The 26771-nt window shown below is 45.2% G+C and overlaps 1 protein-coding gene across 3 annotated transcripts in view; it reads right to left on the reverse strand.

Moving 5' to 3' along the window:
- Nucleotides 1–19345: 19345 nt before the first annotated feature.
- Nucleotides 19346–26771, reverse strand: part of DLGAP1 (DLG associated protein 1) — a 265714-nt gene continuing 258288 nt past the window's right edge. For all 3 annotated transcript variants that reach the window (XM_072851299.1, XM_072851301.1, XM_072851300.1), the window contains 3 exons: nt 25022–25113; nt 22423–22575; nt 19346–19555 (listed from right to left, as the gene is read on the reverse strand). In XM_072851299.1, coding sequence (XP_072707400.1) covers nt 19346–19555; nt 22423–22575; nt 25022–25113 — 455 coding nt within the window. The remainder of the gene's footprint in view (nt 19556–22422; nt 22576–25021; nt 25114–26771) is intronic.

Here is a 26771-nt window from a genome sequence, read left to right on the forward strand (position 1 = left end):
TTTTTTAGTACTTTCTATTGAAATAAAGCTAGAAAAAAATAACTTTGAACATAGCCAGAGATGGCTGTATACTTTGTCTTCAAGGAATAGCATGTGAGTCCAGAAAGAGCCTTGTGTCTTGTCTCTTTGGACACACTGTACTTTATACTTCTAGGCTATTTTTCTTGGGATACCTATGTATGGTTTTTTAGTTGTTTGGTTTTTTTAATGGCTCATTATAAAATAAAATGGAAGTACACTTTTGTGTAACTGTGAGGTCAATGTTGAGGGAAAAGTTCATCAATAGATATCCTTTTGTGGCATAGATGATTGTTCTCAAAGGATGCTAGACACCCAAAGAGGAGTGTTGTCTTCGGTAAAGGTCTGGCAGATGCCTCCTTGTCCACAGGCAGGAAGAAACTTTATTGCAACACTCCTTACGCCCACACCTCAAGCACTGATGACAGAAAAAGAACCTCATACAAATATGTTTGCATTGTTTGATTTGAGTTGTTGGACTTTTTCCCCATTTTTTTTTCGAAGCAGGTTGCTGGTGTGCTACGGGGTAGAGAAAAAGTGGGGGACTCAGATCATTAAAAGGCATTCTCAGAGATGTTTACTCTTCATTACTCTACCCTTTAAAATCAAAAAAAAGTCAGCAAGTTTAGAAAACAAAATTTGAGCTTTGCTTGCTGAGCTGACCAGTTCTGTAATTCCACTAGAACAGCTGCAGTAATGAAAATGAAAATAGGATGAGGAAGAAAGCTGTTGCCATTCAGGTTAACAGTTTTCATTGAAAGTAAAAGCCTGTGGTCTCTGCGCTGTTTTCATTTACCATTATGCCACACAAAATGGCATTAGTGTAACTGAGCACCAAAGTCCTGCTCTTGTGATGAGCACTGCATTTCCATTTTGCTGACTGACTTACCCTGGGGACTTCACTTGTGACCAGTTTTGCTTGAGGCCAATTATTTTTTTTTTAATTATTACTTGTGCTAAGGTTACACCTAGAAGTTCAGCTGTAGTCATAAGCCAAACCCCTTTGGCTGAGTAGCACCTGGCACGCTGTGTAAAAGCTTTTCCGTACCCTGAGGTGTTATTTAACTTGGAGGAAGAAAATTACTCATATTGAGTACCCACTAAAATAATATCAAAAGGGAGTTTCTGCTTTCCCGTAATCTAGCACTGATAGTTTTGGTGCGGGCTATTGAAGTTTGTCCGAGTCCATATTTTCAGAGCAGAAACTTGAAGTAACTCCAGATAAAATTATCAAAGGTAGGTAGATGTAGGGCATCAGGTGGAGCTAGGATCCAGAACTGAGCAGGAGTCTAGTACCTAAGAATCCAAAAGCTTCACGTGCCCATCACTCATCCTTGGGAGAGCAAAGGAAAAGTTTATTTTGGGAAACTTGTTTTACCATGGAATAAGAAAAAATGGGAAAAAAAGCAGTAAAAAGAAACAATGAGACAAGATGGGCAGTTTTGCTGTTCTTTTGCAGTGATAAACCTAAAAGGCAGCTGTGTCAAAACCCAACCTCTACCTGAAAACACAGGCTTAGATTGACTCTGAAGATGAAGGGAAGGCATTGCTGTGCGTTACTGGAGACCGTGCGGCCAGCCAGGGCGTAAGTGAGCTAAGAGGTATGACAAATCTATGCCAGGGAAAACAGCTCACACACAGACTTCGTCAACCTTGTTTTCATAGCTTTTGTGTCTTGTAAACAACTTGTGGCAGCTGCATGTGATAAATCTCTGTGCAGAGCAAAAATAATTACAATAGGGAGGGAATCTTGAGACTGGCGTTGCCGCCTGTGTGCACGGGGGGGGGTGTCTCGCTGCCTGTTTGAGGGGGGGGTTGTGGTATCCCACACGTCTCCAGGCTTCTGCCATGAGGTCAATGTACACGTCTATAAAACCGTTGAAGCTGTAACAGCTGGCCTCATGTGCGATGGGGGAGGGAAGGGGTGCAGGGAGAGCACGGAACCGGGATAACTCGCTTTGGGAGGGCAGCGCAGCCGGTCTGCAAGCTCCTGGGCGGGTAGAGGGATGCTGCTGCCCGGGCCAGAGAGGTGCAGGTGATAACCTCACTGGGAAAGGGGTGGCAGGAGGAAGTGATCAGAAACCGGGGAGAGAGAGTGTGGGTGGTGGTGGGGAATGGTCACGGTTTTCCCGTGGAGAGGAGGGAAGCCTGCAGCGGGAAGCCCAGCCAGCAGAAGGTGCGGTGCAGCTGGAAGCCTAGGTGCACCGTGACCCTGCTAAATGTCACTTTTGTACCTATGGTATTTAGGCCATTTGCAGTTAACTGTGCAGCCTGTCCAAGTCTGTTTTCATTCGTTGTTTTTCTCACAGCGCTTAAGCAGTTTTCTTGTTAACACTTAAAACCTGTTCCTGGAGTACTTTGTAGTTCTTTTAAAGCTCATTTGGGTTTTCTTTTTTTCTTCCTCTTCTTGGCATCTTGCAGTTGTCAACTTCCCTGCTGGCTTTTGCCAAATAGGGATTAATGGCATGAATACAGCGCATGTTCACTTTTCAGGACATTACTTGTTTTAAGTCTCTTGTTCACCAGTTGCCGGAGTTGTTACGTCTCTATCCTGTTTTGCTGGTTCAGCGGGCTCTTCTCCCCTAAGCTGCAGTGTTCAGACTGAAGGAAAAGAGATTAGGTTAGCCACTCTCTCTAGCAAAACGTCACTTAAAGCTGTTCCAGACATAATAATTGCATCCACGTGTTCTGTATGCAGTTCAGTGTCTATTCCAGTCCCTATCACGACAATGAGTGCCCGCAGTTCTGCACACGCAGAAAATCACGTAAAATATACTACAAAGTAAAAACTCAGACTACCTTCTCCGTCTAAATTTTGCATGCATTCCTGCTGACAGCTGAAAGCCATGGCATTTAGCCATTTTGCTCACCTTTCCCTTCGTAACTGGCTTTACTTGCCTTAGAACTCCCTTTTCTTTCTGAAGCTTTCTAATGCCTTCAGCTCTGAGGCATTGGGTCCGGGACTAAAACGGGCAAGGATCACAAGTCTTGCTACACAAGCTTGCAGACTAGGGTAGCTTCCAACAACAGATAAACTGCACAGCCCTTTGTAGCACTGCAATGCTGCCTCGCTGCATAACGTGAATCACGGTTCCTGAAGCTGATGCAGACATGAGTAAGTCACATCTGCCTCCCAGCTAATGCCTGTTCCACTGGGTAGCACGGTTTCTGCCAAATTTCATGAGCTTCCACTGACAAAGTGTTGATCTTTCAGCTGCTTACACCAATGCGTAATAAACCTGTAAAGATGCACACAGGTAGCAGTGCTTTGAATTAGTGACTTAACTGGGGGACAGGTAGCAGCTTGTGAGGAGGGGTTGATTGAGTGCAGCTGACAACTCTCTAACCCTGTTTATTCTTGGACAACTCTGGAACCAGGGCTGTGGCTGCTTTCTCTAATTGCAGCCTAGCCAGTGCCTGCCCTGGGCAAGGAGCCCTGTCTGTAGGTGTGTAACAACGTGACCCTCTTGCAGCAAATAACCCTTGTCTGGGCATATATAAACGCTGCACGTAGTTTTTGTTGTTACCAAATCATTCAGCTGACGATGAAGAGGATCAGGCTGACTGCAGTGAGAGCAGGTCAATCCCCATGCTGTGGGTTTTGCAGTAGGTATATATGTTTGTGCGGCTTCTCTGAGTCTCTCCCTCTCTGTGTCATTGCCATGCTGCTGGGGACATACTGCCCTGGCAAATGTTCCTGGAGCTCCTCCATCTGTGACATTTCACAGGTTGGCAGGGCTCAGCTTCTTTTCGAGAATAGTCATTTTTATCAGTAGCAAGGAAATAATTCCCAATTGTGAGGCCTCTAAGTTTTACTAGTATAATGTTCAGTAAATAAACAGAAAATATTTGGTTCTGCCTCTGAAGTCCCTACAGTCTTATGGCTCTTTGGGAAATGATGCGTCATGCACTTCAAGCTTGCTGCTGCTTCTTCCCCTACTAACAAACACCTAGGGCCAGAGTGGCTTACATTAGGGATAAACCCTTCCATTTCTTTAACTGATGTGTCCTGTCCAGTTTCAGCATAAAACTGAGTATTCTTTCCTATCTCAACTGTGTCTCTAGTGTCCTAGGTCTTTTGCAGGAGCAAAATTGTTTTCTGTTGATTGGTGCATAGATTTTTAGTGCTTGGCTGGGGGCTTTCATCCTTTTGACCTCTCCTTTAGAAGCTGTTGATGGAAAAGACAATCTTGATTGTGATTTGCCACCAGCTTATAGATTTTACTAGGATGCTATATATATATCCCCTAGTAAGGACACCATACATATATGGGTCCTGGTATTTATATATTAAAAACAAAAAACAAAACACAACAAAAATCACTTGACTGACTGTGGGAAGAACGTGATGTCCTCCAGCTTGCTTTTATGAATTTGTGTAGTTTGTCTTGGAAATTGTTCTGGATAGCAGACACAGAACTGATGGTGAGGATCACAACAGTTTTGTAATTTTCCTGAGTAAGCGTTCAGCTGTTTTGCCAGAGCCTGTAATTTCACTTCCTTTTCTAGCCTGCAATGTTCTGATTGCCTGACCTTGTGCCGAATGTCTGACTTTTTCTTTTGTACTTCTAGTCTCATTCCTTCTTTGAACTCTCTGTCATCTCTCTCCCTGTTTGACTTGAGAGTGCTTACATAATATTATGTATAGTCCATTCAACTAGGTTAGAGATTATTTTGACTAGTTTTGTACTGTTTTGAAAGTCATCTGATCCTTGCTACCCCACTAAACTAACCACAACAGCAAATCTTGCTCTGATGCAAACAAATCAACTTCTGTCATGAGAGAAAGCACATCTTCCCTGTGTAGATAGCTCAGCTTTTTTCTAACTTCTGCTTTCTGTGCTGTGACAGGGGTGAGCTGAAGAGAGAAGCAATTAGTAATAAAATCCATCTGGCATTTTTAAAAACAGAGGGATTGTTTTTATTTTTGAGTTGGTGGTGTGTCTGGTTTCAGCATGCAGTCCTAGCTCTGCTGTCATGGGCCTTCCCCAGGTGGACGTCCCCCCAGGTGAGGTGTGAAGCAGACATTCCTCTGCCAACCTTGACTAAAAGGTTAGTTCAGGTTATCGTATCAAATGCTACTTAGGCAGTTGCTGCTGTAACTCATTCTTCGTGTTAGATTCAGCTGGCTTGTGTTCAGCCAAGGTATTTCCAGTGATGTGCTGCCAACTTTCTCCAAGGGCTTCCTCAAAAGTCTTTCTTCCTCAGCTGGTGATACATGGAAGAAACCTCCTGTAAATATCTCCTTTTAGTTTATAGGTTTACATCTGCAAAGCACATACTGTCTGTTGTAAAGCTTCACCTCCCTTCCTCTACCAAACCATGCCTCCTTAACCTCTTGCTCCCTCTGTCCTGCCACAAGCAGCTTCAGCCAACTTCACCTCCTTGCCTGCTGGAACTTGTCACCATATCAGCTGCCCTGGTGGCTGTCCCCAGGTTTCTGGAGGCTGTGGAAGGCTGCTCAGATGCAGAAGACCTCCTGCATTGTCTGGTCAGTAAAATAATAGATGTGGTCAGGGTCTTTGAGAGACACCTGGTCTTATTTCTCACCTACTGTGTCCGTGACACATGGGGGTGAACGTCCCAGTCACCCTCTGAAGGGAGAATGGCATCCCCACTGTCTTTTCAGACCCTAGGAGGAGGCGGTGGGAACGTGGGCATACAGGTCTCTCCGTGGGAGAGTTCCCACTTGGTCCTGCAACATCTCACTGCTTCACCTGGATGTGAGCGTGGGAGCAGTGGAAGCGGTGCAGCTCCCCGGGCCAGAAGGGTGCTGGTGGTCTCAGGGAGGGCAGCACGTGAAGCCCGGCTGGGGAGCGTACCAAGAGCCAGCACCGCTCTCTGAGCTTCCTCTGATGTGGCAACTCAAATTTACATAAGCAGCACACATGGAGGTTTGGGGGGGAGGGGGGCATCATTTTCCCTCCTATTTATGCTGATAAGCAACAGGTATTTCTGCTGTGAGAAATTTCATTTCTTTTCCTTTCAAATGCAGTGATACAGAAGCTCAGGTTTCCTCCCACAGGGTCGGAGGAGCGAGGAGGGGAGCGCAGACCGGCTGATGCCTGTGTTAGCCAGACTAGCCCCATCTGGCAAAGCAACTCATCGGTGGCGCGACTGCTGCTCCGTGATGGTTGGTTGAACTTGGAGGGAGCTTGATTTCGGATCCTCTTCTTTCCTGAAGGTTTGCCTTTAATCCTCGCCTTACCCCAGCCCTCTTCCACGTTTGCTAGCTGGTCTGGGCTGAAGCGGGCCGCCCCGGATGCCTTCCCCAGCGCCTGTGGGCTCCCTCGGTAGGGTACAGGGAGCTGCTGTTGCAGAGCTGGAGCTGCTCCCTCCACCTGGGGCTAATTACGTGCTGCTTCCTCGCCAGCTGCCAGGGGCCTGGGAGAGTGGGGAAATCACACGCGAGGTGCTTGAAAAAGCCACAGCCCGGCCCTCTGTGTCGTGGCCCTTTCTGCCATTGAAGGAAGAGCTGGCTGAGCCTCCCTCCCCGTGGGATGCGCTTCCTGCCCTAGGAAATTCCCTGCTGCAAGGCAGCCCGGGAGACCCAGCTTGGGGATTTTAAACTACGTCTGGTCAGCGCTGGCTGGGTACAGGACGAGAGCTACAGGTTTTGAGAAAGCCCTAATAAACCTTCCGATTATGCATAAGAAAAAATAAATAATCCTTCCTGCTCCTCAGCTATGTGGTTTGCCTAAACTCACTTCCCCGGGATACCTCAGAGTTTGAACTTTAAGAAACGATATCTGAAAAGCGCACATGTAAAAACTTAACTGTTCCAGTGATAGGATCGTAATCTGCCTTTCATCCCGTAAATTGTTGAACCACAACTCTATCTGTTGCCAAGGACTGCAGGAAATGTACACAGGCTTATGCAAATTTCTAGGAGAGGGAATATTTTGCAGGGCTGGAGGCGGGGGGGAAGATGTCTCTTGCTGCAACTCTCAGTTTCTGGACTGCAGCTGAATAGTTGGGCAGTCCTGACGCTCTCCTCTGTCACCCTGCTGCCAGTTCCCACGGCTTCCACCCCTCGCTGCTTGCAGCCCGGTTGTGCAAGCCTGGAGAGGCGAGATTTTTCCAGAGATCTTCTCATGTACGCTGGTGGCATTTACAAGCAGAGTCTGCGAGCTGGGTGCTTTGGCTGCGTTTTTCTCCAAACAGCCACAGGGACTGCAGTGTTCATGTTTTGGCTCTAGATCCCCATGACTTTTGCCGGTTGGGGGAGATTTGCATGGGGGTGGGTGAATCTGACGGTAAGAGACAAAACAATTTCTTTGGGAACCTTGAGGGGAGCCAAGGCTGCGCCAGAGCCCAACCAAGGCAGGACACAGCAACAACACAGTGGGGGCACAGCCCACAGCTGGGGAGCTGTCAGGCAGGACTTTAATTTTGTGTAAAATGTGAATTTTCTTCTTTCCCAGACTTGTAAAAGAATATTCAAACCCTTGTAAAGAGGCAGCTTGGGTGTAGCGTGGGATTACGTCCATCATTGCATTCGAAACAACTCTGCTTTACATCCAAACACTGGCTCAGGGTAGCAGGTACTGCTAAAAAATAAAAATAGAGATCCCTTGATCCCGGCTCCATTCTCTCTTTTTTTTTGTTTTTTTTTTTTTTCTTTTGGTATGTATGTCAAGTGACATGACACTGAACTTTGGTCCTTCACCTGATTTACTTTAATTTGCATGTTGAAGAAAGCTGTCAAAAGGGCAGGATGAGCCCTCCATTGCTCAGCTGCCCTGGCAGGACTCCCCTGGCAGCCGTGCCGTGGTGCCGTGCCGTGCCGGGGAGGTCGTGCCGCATCCAGAGCGCGGCCCTGCATTTTTCGTAAGCTGTGTGTGCCACCCAGGTACGGGGCTACGCACACCAGAATGTGGGGCAGGACTGCCTCAGCTGCGCATGAGTTTGTTTTGCTGTTTCTGTTTGTTTTTTTCACCTCGGTGATAATTCTTACCCAATGCGCAAGCTCTGCTCTGCGTACTTTACTACTCCTTGTGATAATCAAAATCCGGCCCTGAACTTTTTCACTACAAAGGAAACAAGAACTTTGCCCCGTTGGCTGTTCACAGGGCGTCCGACAGTGCAGCAGCCTTTTCTCACGTGCAAAAAGTCCCAAAGTCTGTGGAAACCAAGGTTACGCTGATGGCAGAGTGCTTACTGTTTTTTCACTGGTGTGGGTGGAGATCAGGTGCTTTGACGTGACCTGAGATTTCTGGTGTCAACCTCCTCTTAAAAAAGGGAAGGCACCCAACTGGCCGGTGGAAACAAACCTATAAACACCAGGATCGCCAATAACGTGCCGTATTCGGCTCAAAGTGCAACCTGTGATGGACGAGTGCTGAAACATTAACCAGACCTTGGGACACCGTCTGTAGTTGCCGCTTGGTGCCCACGCCATCGCTCCTGGGAGCGGGGAAGGAGGGCTGCGCTATTATTACTGTGTGCGGAGAAGGGGCTCAGCGGTGTTTGCACAGTGAGGATGGAAGCGCTGGCGGCGGCCCCGAGGCGTTGTGTGTACAGTAGTGGGGAGAGCAATAAAAAGGTACAAGCTTCCCTGTGCAGGCAAGAAGGAGAAGCCAAGAGCTTAAATCTGAGTTTCTGGCTCTTGTTGAAGCGCTCTAGCAAGCAAGGTGGTGGTAGTGGTGGTGTGAGACCATCCTTCCACCCGCACTCCCATGTTTGCAAGTATAACCTGTCTGTGTGTGAAACCCCTGACTCTAAGCCTCCCCCTGTCCCCGAATGAGGTAAGGCTTGTGGGAAGAACAAATATCACTTATGAAATTGAGGACTGCAATGGCAGGGGAAAAGGGGAATGCTAGAGATGCTTCTGCACCCGCACCTCAGCTGGTGTGGATCTGGGTGATGTTTTGGTGTTGTTTTTTTTTTAACACTGATGAGCTGTCCTGGAGATCAGGCCAGGAGATCCGAGGAGCCAGAAAGCGTTTCTGAGCGCACGAGTGTTGTAATCACATTGCTGCTCCCTGAGCTCAGCTGACACAGGAGACCGGTAAACATCTCCCACTGCCTGGGTAGGTGACAGTACATAAATCTTCAGAGCACCCTGAGGAATAACAAGTCTTTTGCAACTTTGCCTTTGAACTCTGAAGGAGCTGTGCGTGCGTGATGGATGGCGGCGGTGCCCGGCCGTACTCCGAAGCGCAGTGCGGCTCCTGACTGCCAGTTTTTATCCTCACCTGGAGGAAGGGTATAGCCAGGCTGTGTGCCAGTGCCAACACTCGCAGCTGTAGAAACTGTCATTTCCTTTCCAAACACCAGCACCCTCAGCAAGGCGCTTGCAGCCGCCTTGCACGCTTGGCGTCGGGCCAAAAGCCATTCCTATAGCGTCCGCTCATACTATATACATGTGTAATGTTGACTTACCTGATTCACGCTGTGAGTTTCTCCACAGCCACTGCCACATATCCGTGTCTTATCAGTGTGGTGGCTTTGGGAGCAGCCCCTTCCATTAAGGCTTAGAGTGAGTTTACCTGACAGCGTGTCCCCAGTCAGGAGCAGCAAAGCGATGCCTTGCCCTGCTCGTGCTGAATCATTGTTACCTGGCACGGGTTTGGGAACCGTGAGATTGTATTTTATTATAGTATATTACACCTGCAGAAAAAAGTATTGGATTTTTGGTTTATATCAAAAGACTAATTCTTGGTCAGGATGATAAAGTCTTTAGGTATAGGACTTTGCCTTCACAGCTCTTTGTAAAGTTATTGCTCTCCTAGTAGCGGCAAAAGAAAGGACATGCTCATTTATGATGCTTTAAATCATACAATTCATTTCCAAAGACAAATAACAAAATCGTAGCAGAGAGCTCCGGTGCAGGGCTCCTTCTTGGGTTGTAAACACTGCAAGACAGAAACCATCAATATTTGCACAGTGTTCAGCCCAGCACAGCACAGCTTCTCTAGTTAGAGCTTTGGAGACACGCTAATAGGGATATTAAATCACACTGAATACCTTCTTACGATATTTACAGTTTAGCAATAACTGTGCATGAGTGTGCCCAGGACTGTGGATTGTGACCGTGCAGCACCGGAACCAGAAAACCTGTGATGAGGCCAAGCATTGCGACACGGCCCCCGCTCATCCTGCGCTCTGCTTATCACATGTGTGCTGCTGTGGCTGGGACCCTTTCAGGTGCTGTCAACGTTCATTAGAAGCAACTTCTTAGAAGGAGAGATGTGAGAGTAAGTGCGTTACTGTGTGAGCTGTCACCAGATGTGCCAAGGACTGTGGACTGAAAAGGCAGGGGGGATAAAAAAGCATTAAAAATGCCATTGCCATGTTGCCCTCTGGGCTTACACAAATGTGACACAGAGAAGAATTAGACTTTTGCAGTTTCATGTTTCCTTGACCTTTTGAGAGAGGAAGAAAAAAACGGATCCAACTTCTGCTCCCAGTTATAATGCTGAAAGTCCAGAGCAAATATAATACACTGGCTCCTGAGGTGTGAAAGCAGAGTTTCATGTTGTTTATTGGAAAATCAGAGAGAGAGAGAGCGGAGGTGTAAAGATAACTGAAGAAAAGCTGGATGAGTTGAAAGCTAAACCTCTGTCCCAGGTGAGTGTAATTATTCATGTTTAAGGAGATTCGTCCGCCCTGCTCTGGTGGGATTTCTGACTTGGAATCAGTGCAAGGTAAAGCAGAAAACACATGGCTCCTACAGAACTATGTCCTCTTACCGTATGAGTGAGGGATGTGCCATGAGGGAAGGTTCCCAGGCAGCGGCACCTCAGTTGACAGATGCTGGCAGTGGTGGCTATGGCTAACGCATGTGGCAGAGATGCTGCGACAGCACCCGCATCGCGCTCGCTTGACGCTTGGGAAAGCCTTGGACCATTAGCATTAAGCTCACACGCGCTACTTGATATGAAAACACTTTAAATGATAAAAATCATTTCAGAATATTGTTGTATTGGCTTATGCAACTGTTGACAAACAAAATCTGCTTGGATTACACTTTAATGACAAACTCTGCATGCTTCAACAGGTTTTCTTTGTTTTGGCTTGGTTTCCTGATTTTATTCCCTGCCTTGTACCAAGAAATATTTTAGCTCAGACAGGACAAATATGGAGCGTGGGCTGCTTCCTACCTGAAATCTCAGCATTGCCTGGGAGAAGCTCATCGACACGAATCATCGCAATGAATGCGGTACTGCACACAAGTAGCTTTTTTCCCCTTTTGTATACAAGCACAAGGCTATTAAGCAAAGGATGAGAAACACGTGGAGTACACTGCAGTTTGCTAACGTATGGCTGGGTTCCCAGGTCCATGTACATTCTTGCAGACAGAGCTGCGGTTGTCATGATGCTATTGCCAGGAAAGATGTAAACAAAAGGAAACCTCTCCTTCTCAGTTGAAGCATTAGGTTATTAATACAAAAGAGTACTTCACAGAGTCTTTCAGATTGATACATGCTATTTATCAAAGATGCTATTTGCTATATGTAGTCATACAGCTTCATTGACGTACATCACCAGTTTTTACATTTTTTTAAATGACAGCAGTATTTACTGTGGTGAGTCAGGGCAGTGAGCAAGGTAATAGGATCCTCTCGCATAGGATCATGACTTAAAATTCAGGTGTTTTAGGCATAGCTCTACAGAGTTCTCTCGGAGATTGACAGACGGACATGTTTCCATTGAAGCTGCTAAAGGTTCATCTGTATGCCTAGGCTAAATTTCACAGCTGGCAATTAGCCTGGGGTGAAGTCTCCTTTCTCTCCCAACACTGTAAATGCAACTGTGTAACTTCACTAAAAATCCCACACTGGTGTTTATGCTGGATTAAAACAGTTGCTAGCGAGATGAAAACAAGACTCACCCTTTCAAACTCTTCTTTCCCACCATGACGGCTTACTTCATGGAAGTAACAGCCATGAACTGACCTGGGTTACTTCTGGGTTACATTATTTGTGTTAAATCGCTGCCAGGTTCCCCTAGAGTGGGTATCATTTCAGTAGCACGTGACGAAGCCCAGCCCCATGTGAGCCCTGGTGTTGCCCAGGGACTTGCATCTTCCCTGCCCTCAGCTGGGGGCCCAGGGGCTCCTGGAGAGCATGATGCTGCCCCGGCACATCATGTAAATTGTGGTTATGGGGCACTGATGCACTGGGAAGGGATGTCAGATATTTAGAAACTATTTAAGGAAACGTTGCTCCAAGATGGGAAGGAATTTCCCCCTTCAGCTGTTGCTACAGATTGCGACAGGTCACAGATGGACTTGTTGCAGCTTTAAAGGTGATATCCAGGCTCTTCTGCCAAGTCCATCTCCTTCCTCCCGCTTTCCTCCTTCCCTAGGGCCACTGGTGGCACTCCCTGTTTCGGCTCTCGGTACCATGGCCCATGCTCTCAGTGCTCATTTCACCCCAGTACCACAGCATGGCAAAATGCCATTGCAGCTTTGGTGCACTGTCTGTGAGCTGCCTGACCGGTACCATTTTTCTTCCCTTTCACTGTCAATTATTGTGTGCAGAGGTGAGGAATGACACACACTTATGTGCATCAATTATCTCCATTTCCCCCCCTTAAGCCCAGCACAGCCATGATTTGCCAGAGCTATCTACAAATTGAAGAAGTTTCCATATTGGTTTTTTTTCAGGTGGTAGGAAAGCTTTCTTCCCAGGATTGGCAAAACAACTGGAGCACAGTGAGTTATTATTACAAACACTTATTCCAAATAAAAGGAAAAAAAGAACATGCTATAAGATGACAAATAACATAGCCCAACTCGTGCAGTGCATTAACATCTCAGTGCTACATACTTTGTGGAGCGCGCACAGCAAAAGCAGGGATGATCACAGTTCTGGTTCAAGGACTGCAGCAATCCATCGCTGAACGCAGGCTTACTGAGTGATTCCAGATTGCAGTTTTAAGCACCGATAGCCGGTACAATAGGAAAAGAATAAGCCATACTATGTTAAGGACATGACTTTGATAATTCTCTGGTTAAAAGCCAGGGATAAGTGGTAGGCTGGGCATTCCCACTGGGGAAATAGTTTCACAGGAAGGGGTTACCTTTTGCTATTTAACATCTCGGCTCCCTAGTTACCGTCTCCAAACTAAGATGTTTGCCTCAGCACACGGTTGTTTACCCAAGTGACTTATCTTACCTCCATGAGACATTTGGTACCCATAAAACATCCTTCACACTCTGTCCTACTGCTGTTCTTTAACTCCAGGCAAGGCCCGTCCCTTTCTGTGAACCTTTGACAGCTTTGAAACGTGGCAGAGCATCGTCGTCGGTGTGGCTCTGGGGCCGTGCAGCATTTGCCTTCTCCAGGGGCTCTGCAGCGCTCCAGTATTTCTCCTCTTTGAATAGAGCTGGCAAAATCCATAATTGCTTCCATTCTGCTTGGCTAAAAATGAAGAAAAGCCCGGCACCCCGCCACGGGGTTTGTTCAGCACAGAGTCGATACGATGAAGGCCACTGCACCAGGAGTCGCCCATAATAGGTGGTGGCAATGTCACAGCTCAGCTTGTTTTTTAATATATCTCTTTTTTTTTTCTCCTTTCATGTGTTGTTTTTTTCCCCCCTGGGTGGAGCACAACCAGGGAGGTGATGACTTACCTGCCACAGCTCGGTAGATCGCAATCTGGAACTGACAGAGTGTTAACACAATGCCCCAGCAGAGATTTTCTGCCTCTAATTTCTATGATTATGTTGTTACCGGATCAGTGAAGAGAACCATGAAAAACACAATTACCAGGAAGCCCTGTTCCTTTCCTCGTCCCTTTGTCTTGCTGAGGATCGGGCGTGTGACTCACAGAGCAATAGAGGACCTGCTGTGTTTGCCCGCACTACCGAAAAGGGTGCTGCCCGCTGATGGGACCCAAGCGTGGGAAAGCCTGACCGCTGCTGAACAGGCCAGTCACCTCATGTTTTGCAGCTGGCATCCAAATGCATCCTGATGAATCAAGTGATAGCAGCTACCTGCTCCTGCTACAACAGCGGCCAAGCAGCAGCGCAGAAGAGGGGCTGTAAAAACCTTCCTGCCACGTACGAAAGCGTGGGGAAGGGAAGATGGTCGTGAATGAGTTTGCCGTGGCACGACAGCAATTTTTTTTAGGTCACTGGCATAGCATCAGACTAAAGGGAAAGGGGATGAGTATGTTTTGAGTGTGGGTGCTGGTCCCAGGTTTGCTCAGTGCAAGCCCACCTGTGCATCACAGGCTGGTGGGGCTGACCCGACCCTGTTAGGTGACGCATAGTGGGAAAGGAGAACTTCACTTGTTGACTGCACTCCAAATCATGTGTAAACCTAAGACTCCAACGACAAATGCCAATAGCAGCAGAGCAGCCGATATTTTTATTATTAATTGCTATCAAAAATGTCATCTCAAAGTCAACACCAACTCTCAACAGATCTGATAGGCGAGCATGCTCCAAACTGATGGTTGAAATGTATTATTCGCCTATTGCATGCTGCAAAAATAAATGTCTAGCAGGAGAGAACAGACTGTGGCAAAGAAACTGACAACAAGCTGTGCTTGTGGGGAAGGCTCATGATTTGATCTGGACAGGAACATTGAGTATAAATAGGGATGAAGTTTACCTTAAGCATGCATGAAAGGCAGGGCTATGAGCCATGGTTTGGACTTCATTCTTCTGATGGAGAACAGCTTGAAACATATCTGCTATTTTATGCTCTCTGATCTATTCTCATTACAAAAAGATACCAGCCACCTCAGAAAGGTTTTTAAATAATAAGCCATTTTTTTTCCATCCTTGATGTATCAGTTTATCAGTGACCAACAAGAACACAAATTCCAGCAGATGAAGAGAAATCCCTTCACCTCGGTGGTAATAAACCTTTAAGCAGAAGTTTCCCTGCCTATAGATCCCTGGCACAAATCTTTCTGATCTTCCTGTGCTGAGGGTCTAAACGTGGGCAAACGGTATGTGGTGCCGCACTGGCATGCTGTTAATGCAGCTATTAGGCTCTATAGACGGAATCAGAATCTGTTTAAATGCTGGTATAGCCATGAAGAACATCCGGGACATATTTCTGTGGGATTTGGTGACTGTCTTTATTTCGCGTGCTGGGAAAAACCCAGTCTGGAAGCAGGACTGCAGTGAAGGGAAAGTCAGCTATCTCTGCCAGGGATCTCTTTTGCCTCCCCCCCTCCCCGAATTTCAGCCATCACCGGAGATAAGCGCAAGATGAAGGGAACCAGTGCAGGGGAAAAAGAAACAGGCCGGGGTTTCTCGCTGCTTCTTTTGAAGTCACAAGCGTAACTCCTGACATCTTCAGCGGGCTTTGGCCGGGCTCTGTGCAGAAGCGCCTTTGAAGATTTTGCTACGGCTCAAGGCCTTGATCACGGCAACGTTTATGCCTGTGAGTAACTCTGTGCAGATGAGCACTTCCAGGGCGCTCAGCGGGACTCTTCGTATGAGACTTTGCAGAATCGGTCTTAAGCAATGAGTGCTTAAGAGAAACATTCTGCTTGTCGTGCTTTTATCCTTGACCACACGAAATGAAACGCCTTGGCAGTTCTGGGAGAACGAATTTGCAGTGAAAACCCACAGCTCTTACAAGCAGTGCATTAATTATTTTATTAATTTGCTCTTTTTACATTATGGGAAACATTCATCTATTTACATTTTCCTGTCCACACACAAACTAGATAGATAGATAATCCTATGGAAACCCAAATCGTTAAGCCATAAAAACACTCTCCTCTGTCTAAAGGCTTTCAAATTTGTGTCTGTTGTTTCAAATCAAAAACATTTTTAAAATCACATTTGGGAATGCAGGTAGGCCAGTGATTTACATTCCAGTTACTTAAAATATGCATTTGACCATTTTCCTTAAAAAAAATCCCAAACCAAAAAACCAATAAATTCACAAAGATACAGTTTAAATTAAAGTGATAGTGCACATCAAAGCATTAAGGGAATACCAATAAATAAACTGAAATATATTACAAATAAATTATTTCTATTTACCTTTTCAAATATTAAAAATCTTTAATCCATTTCTTCATCTTTCTTTACAAAAAGGTTATGAGAATTTTATGGAAACATCTGCAAAAAATATAATAAATACTTTTTTTTTTTTTTTGACTTTTGAAGCAGGAGACAAAAACAACCTTTTCTAAAATTTCCCCCAAGGAAAAAAAAAAAAGCAATACTTCAGTCCCAAAGTGAAACAGAATATAGGCATTTTTAATATACACTGGGCAGGTTAGACTAAAAACAAATAGTTACAGATTATACTAAAACAGATGATAGAGCAAATATACTAGCATTAATGTTGGTAAATGAGTCAAGTGGTTAACTAGTGGCATTCTAGGGGCAGAATTATTCTATTTTATATTTCTTGGTCTTGGCTGTATTTTTAATATTTTGCTAAAAAACTAAGCAAGCACTATAATACCCTCTTCAGTGCCAAATGAACTAACAGGCATTCAGCAAAGAATAGATTCATTTAAAATAGATATGAAAAATATTCTATGATATACAAATACAATAATTCATAATGTACAAGACTAGATAGTCTTCGCTTTTCTGCTTTTTTTAGGGGGAAACTTGCTGGATATAAATTTCTGTAGCCACTTGTCAACCAAAGTCTTAACTCATCTCTCATAAAACGTTCACAAAACTAAATAATTCTGTGACACAGTTGTAAATGCGGACTCTCACCTGGATGCTGCTTTGAATATTTCAGTACAAATGAGTTCCAAATAATTAATACTTCCTATGACTATATATGCTCAAAAGTGGCAGTTGGCACTATTACATACTGCAAACACGGTGAAGTTTCGTTGCTGCTAAAAGTTAAACGCAGTGTTTCAAAACTAGCAAATACACTGGTATTCAAACTCTTAAAGGGTCAAACCTTTCGAAGCTCCTGTAACACAAAGCACTCTAGGGTTACACTGGATTTCTGATTACTCTAGTTAAAAGTCTTTTATATATTAAATTATTAGCCCTTATCTTGTAAACCACAGCAGTAAATATTTGTGCCCTGTTTATAAAGACATAGCTCAGATATCAATGGCTTTGAGAGGTAGCAAATTCTCTAGTGGTTTTAGTATGCTCTCATGAAAATACTTGGTGCCAGAACCTATTACCTCTCCTGTTTTCTTGAATAAAATTAAATTAGCACCTGGCTATGATGTCGTAGGAAAAGAAGCTGTCTGGCATGATCTCGATGAATAGTTTTAGCAAGAGCTTCACTTTTCGATGACGATTTTAAATGCTTTTTAAATGCAAGCTGCAGAATTGCGCCACCCGCGCAGTGGGATTTTTCGCCAGTTGGACCGTCCATAAAAGTTTTAACAGCTACGGGCACAGCCAGCCAGCGCTGGCGTGCGGCGACGGCTGCACCCTGTGCCCCTCCATGGGGGGCTGTCCCTGCCCCTGCTCCTGTTGGGAGCAGAAAGCAGCCTGCCTTCCTCTCCCGTGTACCCGTGCCCTGGCAGCCAGGGCGAAGAGCACGCAGGGACCAGCGGAGCGGTCCGGAGAGCATCATCGCGGGGCCACGCACACGCCGGGGGCCACACAGCGCTCCTCGGCCCCCGACCAGCCCCATCATCCAAACCAGCTCACGTGAGTTCTGCTTTCAGCAGCACATGCCAGCTAGGCACGCGTGTGCGCACACACACGCTCAGGCGCACGCACACGCGCGACCTGCTTTCAGCAACGTGCCTGACATAGCTTTCCTAAAGTTGGCACAAGAGGTTTCGGTAGCGGCGCGGTCAGCGTCGTTCCCTGTCAGAGGAGGCGGAGGACAAGCTCCTGCCTCAGCTGGGGGTGGCTGGAGGGGACAGCCACGCAGGGGCTGACCTCTCACGCTTGTCTCCAGCCCTATTGTCTGTCATTTCCCCCCAGTATTAATGAGCTACTTGGGATGCATATTTTTCGTGATTGCGAAACAATGGCAGAAGCCAGGGTAGGAAGGCTTGTCGTGAAAAAAAATTAAGTTCATATTGATCCCATAACTTGTGAAAAATACTTTATTGTTCTTCTTCGAATGGGTATTTTATACTATTAAGAGGAGGCTGAATTAGAAACTTACTCCTAGATATGGCCCGTTTGGTGATAAGCAGTCTGAACTGTAGCATACAACCGGCTGTGGATAGAGCAAAGCAAGCCTGGCCTGGAAAAGCATCAGAGGCTCCATGTGCAGCAGTTCGCCTACAGGTGTCCGTGTGTGGCTGCATGGACGTGTGAGATCGGATGGTCCCACCGAGATTAAGACATCAACAAAACCAAGCTTTTTTTCTTTTTTCTTTTTTTTTTTTTAACCAATATAATCCATACAATACAATACAAGAGGAATTGACAATACAGTACAATTTTAAAAATTCTTAATACTTGGACAAGAAAATCCTTCTTTTATATTATCTCTTCAACCGTCATTGCTTCTTATCTCCTTCCTTTTCACTCTTTTATTGCCTTTCAAAATAGATTATTTCCCTGGAAGATCGAATTTACAATCTTCTGCTGATTGAAATGTTTAAGTAGTGATTGATGAAATAAAAATGAGGCAGTTTGTGCAGCTGTGAGTGTGCAGGTATCTTTCCACAGGATCTTTTCTATCCCTTGCCATCTCACTTGCGGGATATACTTCCACTGTTGCACCCCCACAGGTCTGTGTTTTTCCCCCCACCTCCCCACTCCCGCCCCAGCCCCCTCCCCTTGTGTGACTCCTTAAATTCAGGTGACAAGGTGTGATTCAGAGGTTTCGAATAAAGTGCGCCATCTGCTTTAAAAAAAACAGTAATAAAAAGAAGGGAATCCGAGTCATAGCTCCTTTCATCTTTTGTGAGGAAGACGGCAGAGTCTGAAAGGATCACCCTGCATGACTGAAATTTCCAAAGTCCCCTACAGTTTGATATTGCTGTACACTGGGTAACAGACTAGCTTTAGGTCAACTAAAGATCATGAGTAAGTTAAACGGAGCATCTACTGTACAGGTGCGCGGGTGTGTGGAAGTCTGAGCGCTGCGTTTATTTGTTTCAAACAGAAAAAAAAAAATAAGGATCGTACTCGTTTACATGAGGCAAAGTGGCAGCATCAGTACATGTGACAAAGCATCGTGATGACATGGGCGAACCTTCAGAAAGCAAGGGTGATTAGAGGACATCTCTCGGAGGACCGACAACTACGCCACTGCAGTGGAGTTCACTGGGAGCATCGGGGCGGCTGCGTACAGAGAGAGGGGAGGGGGAGAGGAGGGGAGAGAGAGCGGGAGAGAGGAGGAGGAGGAGGTACAAATACTTCGTGGTGACCTTGAGCAGGAGCCTAGAGGGGCAGATTATACATGAGGCTTGTCTTGCCAGAGAGAGTCCTCCTGGTTGGATCCCTTCATAGCCTGGTCTGGGCTTCGGGGATGTATATCTCAATGCTTTCGGCGCTCTCGGTAGCTGAGTTCTGGCGGACCGATGCAGCGCGCTTGGCAGCCATCAGCCGTTTCCGGGCCTCTTGACGCTGCGAGCTTTCCAGAGAGCGTTCTCGTATGAGTGGCACCTGACCTTTCGATGGCTTCTTTGGCACTGGAGGAGGGACCCTTCTCTCCTGATCAAAGCAGAAGGTTAATGGCATTATACAGCTTCTCAGGGAAAGGCGGGAAAAACTAGGATACGTCAGTAGTTAGAACACACATTTTACCTAAGGTTTGTTAGCTCTTATCTGCCTTTCTGTCTTCAGTGAACTGGCTTTTGTGCTCAAGGGTTCATAAACATAGGGCAAGGGCAAAGGGGAGGGGAGGGCCGGCCGCAGTGCTACTTCTCCTCGGGGACGGCGTGTGTGAAACGCCCGGCGCTGCCGGGGCCGAGGCCCCCAGCGCTAACCGCTTAGCACGGCTGCCCGGGGCGGGGGGATCCAGGCGTCTCCTCCCGGTGCCAGGGACTAGCAAGGAGAGCATCTCGGACGCCGCCTCCCGCCGCCAGCGCAGTCGCCTGCGGCTGGGGAGCCAACGCCGCTCTCGGCAGAGTCGCTCTGGAGAGCCCCGACGCCGGGGCCACCCTCTTCTATACGTGCAGAACGCTAGGCGCTCTTGCAACACGGAGGTAACCGTGGCTTTGGCGTTCCCAAACGCAGATGGGAACTAGCTGCCTGCAGCTGGTGCATCAGAATAAATATTTTAAAACACCACCATATATTTACGTATGTATTTTATAGTGGCTCCATGACTGCTCAAAAATCCCACACTTTGGGTCTCACTGTGAAAGCTCATAAACTCTAGCCTCCTGCTAAGTAGGCATGACAAGCTACAGTCAGCTAGAAATAGAAAAAACTGGTAGGAAAAACTTAAAAACCATTAAGAGAACATGCATTAATCATCATGGTGGCAGCTAGCTCCAGATACGCGATCAACAAGGACTTTTATGTATATCCTGGTGCATGTACACACACACAAAGAACAAAAAAAAACCCCCAAAAAACCCTCAGAGAAGGATCTCTCCCGAAAAAGAAAAGTGTATTCAGGTCTGAATTTCAGGCGGCCACAAAGACTTTGTCAAGTTAATTAGATTGTCTTTTAAGTTACATCCCCTTCCAACTGTGAACACGGTCTCTGAGTGAAGGGATTTTATTGCACTACAAAGGTCCCATTCTGGCCTTTCGTTTTCTCTCATGCTGCTCACAACAGCTTCCATGGCTCGAAATATAAAGGTGCTTAGTTACACTTATTCATACTTGGCTTTTTCTCTCCATCCAAGGATTAATCTATGCTGCTTAAAAAGGGCCCAGTGGCAAAGGCCAAAGGCAACTGCAAATATCAATTCCACAGAAAGTTTTTTCTTGGTTTTTTTTAAGAAAGGAGATGATTTGTTTCATCTAAAATCATAGACAAATGCTGTTGAAACAGGAACATGGTCAGTGTAATTCTTTAAAATCTTTACCTTCCTACTGTAGGTCCCTTTCTTCAGCACTACTTAACTTCCTTTAACCCGTTATAGTCTTCTTTTTGTTGGAAACTCTTTGAAATGTTTTTCAGAAGCAAAGAAAAGGCACATTTTTTTAAGGAAAGCTCTCGTTTCTTACTGCTGCAATTGCAAACACTTGGCCTACCCGCTTTACTGTAAAAGCTAATGAAAGACCATACACCAGCATTTCTGTGCATGCATGTTTGACGGTTTTAACTTCCTTTTCTGACAGATACTGAAAAAAAAAAGAAGATAAGAAAATGACTTGCCTTCAGTACCTTGGGCTAGGAAAACACATTCCCATTCATTCCCCTACAAAACACACTAGGTGTGCACAAATGGTGTGAACATGGCACTCCTAAGTCAGGAATGAGTATTTAGTCTTGATCGGAGGAGGAGGGAGAGTGCTACCAGCACTGCCTTTGCAAACTTCCTGCTGCAAGATTAATGGGGTTTGATATTATTATGGTTATTTGTCCGAAAGAAAACATCGCTTTGGTCATCGGCAGCCAGCTGACCGTAAGTTGGGGCAGCCCAGACTCCTGTCTGAGACACTGTACCTGTAAGTCACGTTCCCCCTCCTTCTGGTGACCCTACCTGTTGGCTCTATTCATTGGTATCAGACCAGCCACAGTGGAAATTCAGCCATCAAATTACATACCTATAGGAGCGCGACATTAGACTGTTGATTCCTCTAGGAATGGGTCTGTCTTTTAAGGATTTTCTGAAACATTTGTGTATTTTGGCTCACCCAAGTGCTGTTTGTCTCGATGCGGATAGTGAGGAGGAAAATAAGGCAATGGTGCCAAATGAGAATGGAAAGTGAAATGTGGCTTACAGTTGGAGGTGTGGTAGTTTTTCATGGTGACAGAAGAAGACTACATTTAAAAAAAAGACCAAAGCTCCAAATGATTTTTATGCTATCTTGGGTAAACAACACTACCAGCAAAGTGAACCTGGTTATGAGATAGCCCATTAAAAAAAACCCCAAATAAACAAAAACCAAACAAACGACAAAAAAAAAAGATGTAGAAGTTCTTTCATGTAACATTTTGGAAGGCATATTTTTTATATTGCTCTGTTTGTAATCTGGTTACCAAAGTCAGCGATGGTTACAGTGCTTTCCTAGTTTTTTCATTAACACAACCTAGAACTCTTGCTATATGCAATAATATGAACCGTAAATGTGATTTATTTAATTTTAAGAATCAATATATAAGGCAGTTCCTTCCAACGATTGATCGTCTAATATGATTAAATGTAAAGCTTAACAAAGTACCACATTCCCATTATCCGATTCACAAAGACAGATTTGGTTTAAAAATATGCCTGAAACATATTACAGATAATATCCCAGATGATTATTATGTAAACATTGTTATTACAATGAAATTAATTTGATATGAGCTTCATTTCACATTTTTAACGTCAACACTGTAACACAAAGGCCTATTTAATCTGTCCAGTATTTGTGCAGGGTTTTAAATGAAGCATACAAAATCTACAATGTTCTACCTTCTTGTCATGAGGATCCATCTGTTTCCAATTATTGGCCTTTAACTGATGAAGTTCATCAAATTTCATACTAATATTTTCTATGGACAACTGCAGCATATCCCAAAACCCTGCTAAATCCTGGGAGGTCGGCCGTGGATGTGCATTAGGATTCTGTACAACAGAAGAAAAAAACACATTTGCTTTAGTACCTCTTAATGTAAAGCATTTGTGCAAGTGGTTACGAACCTCGCTAGCAAAGCCGTTTCAGCAGACCCAAGCAATCGGTGAGACACAGAGGGAGAAACAAAGCAGAGCACTACTTACTGGTGGGGGTTTTTGCGAGGAGTCTGGCTCGGTCTCGAGCCGCTGTGCCCCTGCAAGCCCCCACTCACCGAAGGCAGCGGCTACCTGCCACGGACCATGGGGAAAGGGCATGTAGCAGGTCCTCTGTGACAGGATCTGCCTAGGGGTGTTCCTGGGCACAACCGGTGGGTTCAAGGGTGATATCCTAACCACACTGAAATTAATTGCCAGCCTCCTCTTCACTTTCATGAGGAAGGATTCCCTGCCAGGTTCACGCTTGTAGAAAGACTGATACCTGTGCAAATGTACATTTGCTGCATGTGCAAATAGTGACAGACCGATGCATGAACACTTCTTCCACACTCTGAGAATCTATGGGCTACCAAAATACACCATTTCAAGTAAAATTGCCTCTTATACACCTCAGGCCAATTTCTTCACGTTTTTTTGACAAGAATAATATCTGTAGGGTGAAAAGCCCAGAAGAGAACATGCAGAAGCACAGTAATCCCAGTTTTACAGGCGTGTTTTTGGGAAGAGTGAGACTGGGACACAGGTGGGGAGTGTTGCTTTGCGTGTGATAACTCAGTCCAGTTCATCAGCCCCAGAGTATTGCACAGAAGAGCACACCTGGACCGTCAGCATCTCTAGCACGGCATGGGCCAGAGGCTGGTGACCCAAGAGGTTCTGTGCTGTCTTGTGTCCCTTCAGCACAACCCAGCTCTGAACATTTTCTGCATGCAGTGGACGTATATGAAATGGTTCCTGCCGCTCCGGCAAAGTTTGTATGAGGCAAATCTTTCTACAGGATGTGTATCTGTAAGCTGGTTCGCAATTGAAACTCTTAAAATAAAATGAGATCTTGCATACACTCACTTCAAGATGTTTTTTTGTAAATGCTGAGCAGTCCCTATGCCAATCTGAGTCAGCAAGGTTTCATGGCTGCTGTGGCCTCGTAAAATTACATCAAAATATTGTTATCAGTAAAGAATAAATAAATTATTATTATTAGACCCCTGCATGTTGTTTTACATAGCTCAAGTTTTACTCTATGTTTTTGTCCCTCACCAGAAGCAATAAACCCAAAAGAGTCAGTTGCTTGCCTTAAGAAATTTCTATTTGTGCTTTTCACAGCAGCACTGACAAGTGATTTTGATAGGATGATTGTACCACCAAAGCAGCAATTACTGAAAACAATGAAGTATATATTTTTAGGTTCATAAGGAGACCAGAGATTATACTTGGATTCCTAGTTTTTCAGTACTTGACACTAGCAGGTTGCCCAATTGTAGGCTTTTATTTACAAAGATGTGCAACCAGAATGCTTTTTCAATTTTTATGTTACAAATTGGAAGGCTTAGATAGAGCCAGTTTCTGTTGCATTTGTCTGTTGAGGCAGATTTTAGTTTGGGGCTTGATTTCCAGAGGTGCATTAACTGAAGCAGAAGATAGTCACCTCACTCCGGGTGAGTATCACAGGGTTTGTCTTCCCTTCCCTATTCTATGCTGATAGAGCATAGTGCTCTATGTTTTTGGGGCTTCTAGGAATTTATGCCAAGATTGGGAATTAAATTTATTGTATGTACTCTGCAAGGATGGATTGTTAATTAAAAAGTTTGAAAATTTGTGTAAGTGCTGGAATTCTTGAGAATACTGCTTTAGATACATGGTGTGAAATGTATTTTTATCAACAGGATTATAATTCTGATTCTACTACTACTAACAGCATAAAAATAGCAAATAATAATAATAATAGTGGTAGCATATACCAATTACGTGCAGCAATAATAGTGGTAATATACTGGCTCTTTGCCTCTTTGCCCTTTTAGCACTCTGAAAAATGACTTTCACTCTTGGGGTTGTGGAACGTGAGGCACCAACTTTCAGTGTCTGATTTCCTGGTATTTCTGTCTTGCTGAATACAGGCGGCATTGGGATTACGTGGGAAAAGAAAGGCCCACTCGTGAGACTTCTGGTCCACCCTGAAAGACCCCGAGGAGGCACCCACACACCTCTGTGCCCATGTGAATGGCACTCAGAGGTCAAGGGACAGACCCTTGCTCCTCTGAACTCAGTAGCAGAGCCTCAGTGATACTTCACCCAAAGCTTTTTGCCTGTCTTTACTTTAAGGATCTCAAGCTATTGTGAAACGCATGCTGACTCCACCAAGTTTGACAGAGTTAATCCCAAATTCATGTCAAGGCCTTTACTGGAAAAATTACTGTCTTAGTCAGAAAATCTGTCTAGTTTAGGTATGATTATTCACAGGGTTAGTAAAAGGCATACAATAGCATCTAGTGGAAAAGTTACATACCAGGTTTTCTTCACAAAGTTCTCTGAACTGGTAAAATTTCTGAGCCATGAGAAGTTGGGCACTGCCCACCGCAGTTCGAATTTTCCCTAGAACTGAAAGAAAAATAAATGTAAGTCACAATGCTTTCTTTGCTGCGGGCGACTAAAAGCCTATAAAAAGAGAGGAGAAAGCTGCGCAGTAGTCAGCTCTGGCTTTCAAAAAGCATGTTATCTTTCAGTCACAGATTAGAGACAAACTGATAAATCTGAGGCCAGATCTGCACCAGGCAAAGGCGTACTGCAAGGGCTCCCAGGGCAGCTTGCATTGGCAAAAATACTAATCTGTTGCTGCAGTGTACTTTCATTCCCCCAGTAAGACCAGTTCCAACCAGCAAAGAGCACTTCTATGGCAGTATAAATATGGCTAATCAAAAGCTTTTGCAACCTGTATAGAAAGCTCTCCCGAAATTACACTTCTCGTCATCACTGTGACCCAGGCTCAGGCTTTGAATACAAACCTAGCTCCCTGCACAAGGACATGCGGCTTTCAAACCCTCTGATGCCATCTACACTGTTTGGAAAACCCTGTGTCTACCAGCATTTCTGCCATCTCACTTAGCAACTCAGCGCCTTGTTTTCATGTTTAGCTGAGTGTTGCTCGATCTGAGCCCCAGAAAGGGAGCGGTGATTTTAATGCACATCGATGAATCTCATTCGGACCCTCTGAGTATTTTCCATGAGCACAATCTGAAGCGGCTTCTGCCTTTGAATCAGTTACTCCTCCTTGCTGGAGACCTGGAGGGAGGTGTCAAAGAGTCCTAGCCCAGCTCCTGTGCTGTCCGGGGACTCCTTTGTACAGACTGCTGGGTACTTATGGTCTCTTTGGACTGAGTACTGTGAAGGACTGCAGTGAACCAGAAGACAGCCCAAAGGAAATACCTCTGAATAAAACAGGAACTCATACTGTTTTGGTTGCCTTCAATCTCACTGAAACAGTGGGGTTTTACTGCTGCAAGGGGTGGTTGAGAATACACGACCTGAAACCTGAGGCATACGCTGGTGCATTCGAGACCTGCATTTCCCTGGGGCTTTGCTGAGTTCTGGTTGAGGGGGAGCCTGTGTGTTTGTGTGTGTGCGCGTGTGTATGTGAAAAAAGAAGCAAGCATGCAGAAACAGAGCAGAAAGACAGACACCGTCTCAACTGGCACTAGGACAGTGAATCCAGAAAAGAGAGTGCGATTTTGGAGACTGCTGATTGAAAGAAAATTGATGCTGTGAGCAAGAAAGCAGCTACCGGTTTCTTTGAGACTTTCAATGCTCAGGAAAAAAAAAACCACCAACTACACTTTATGCACTGTCTTTAAATAAACAGGCTGCCATCACGGATGTGTCTGGCTCCACCATTAATTTGTCCTCTCAGCTGAAGTAACTTATTATCCCCCCATTCTTTGGTTAAATATTTATTTGAAAATTAATCTCATTTAATAAAAAAATATTTGCCACTTCATTAATGAAAAACATGAATGGCAGCCACTGTGCCACAATTTTCACTATCATTTCTACTCATAGATATTTGCATTGTCCCAGCCCTCAGATAAACACAGCAACTTCTCCATGACAAATTTACAGGCTGGATACATGAGGCAGGTGAGGGAGGAACAGGAAAAACAAAGAGATAGAGCGGCCTGCTCAAGGTGAGTGAATTGTTGGCAGAGCCTAGAAGAAATACTGGTCCTAAGCTGCCATCCTCTGTACCATTGGGCACAGTCACT

Source organism: Ciconia boyciana, chromosome 2 (assembly GCF_034638445.1).
Source record: "Ciconia boyciana chromosome 2, ASM3463844v1, whole genome shotgun sequence".
NCBI classification, from domain to species: domain Eukaryota; kingdom Metazoa; phylum Chordata; class Aves; order Ciconiiformes; family Ciconiidae; genus Ciconia; species Ciconia boyciana.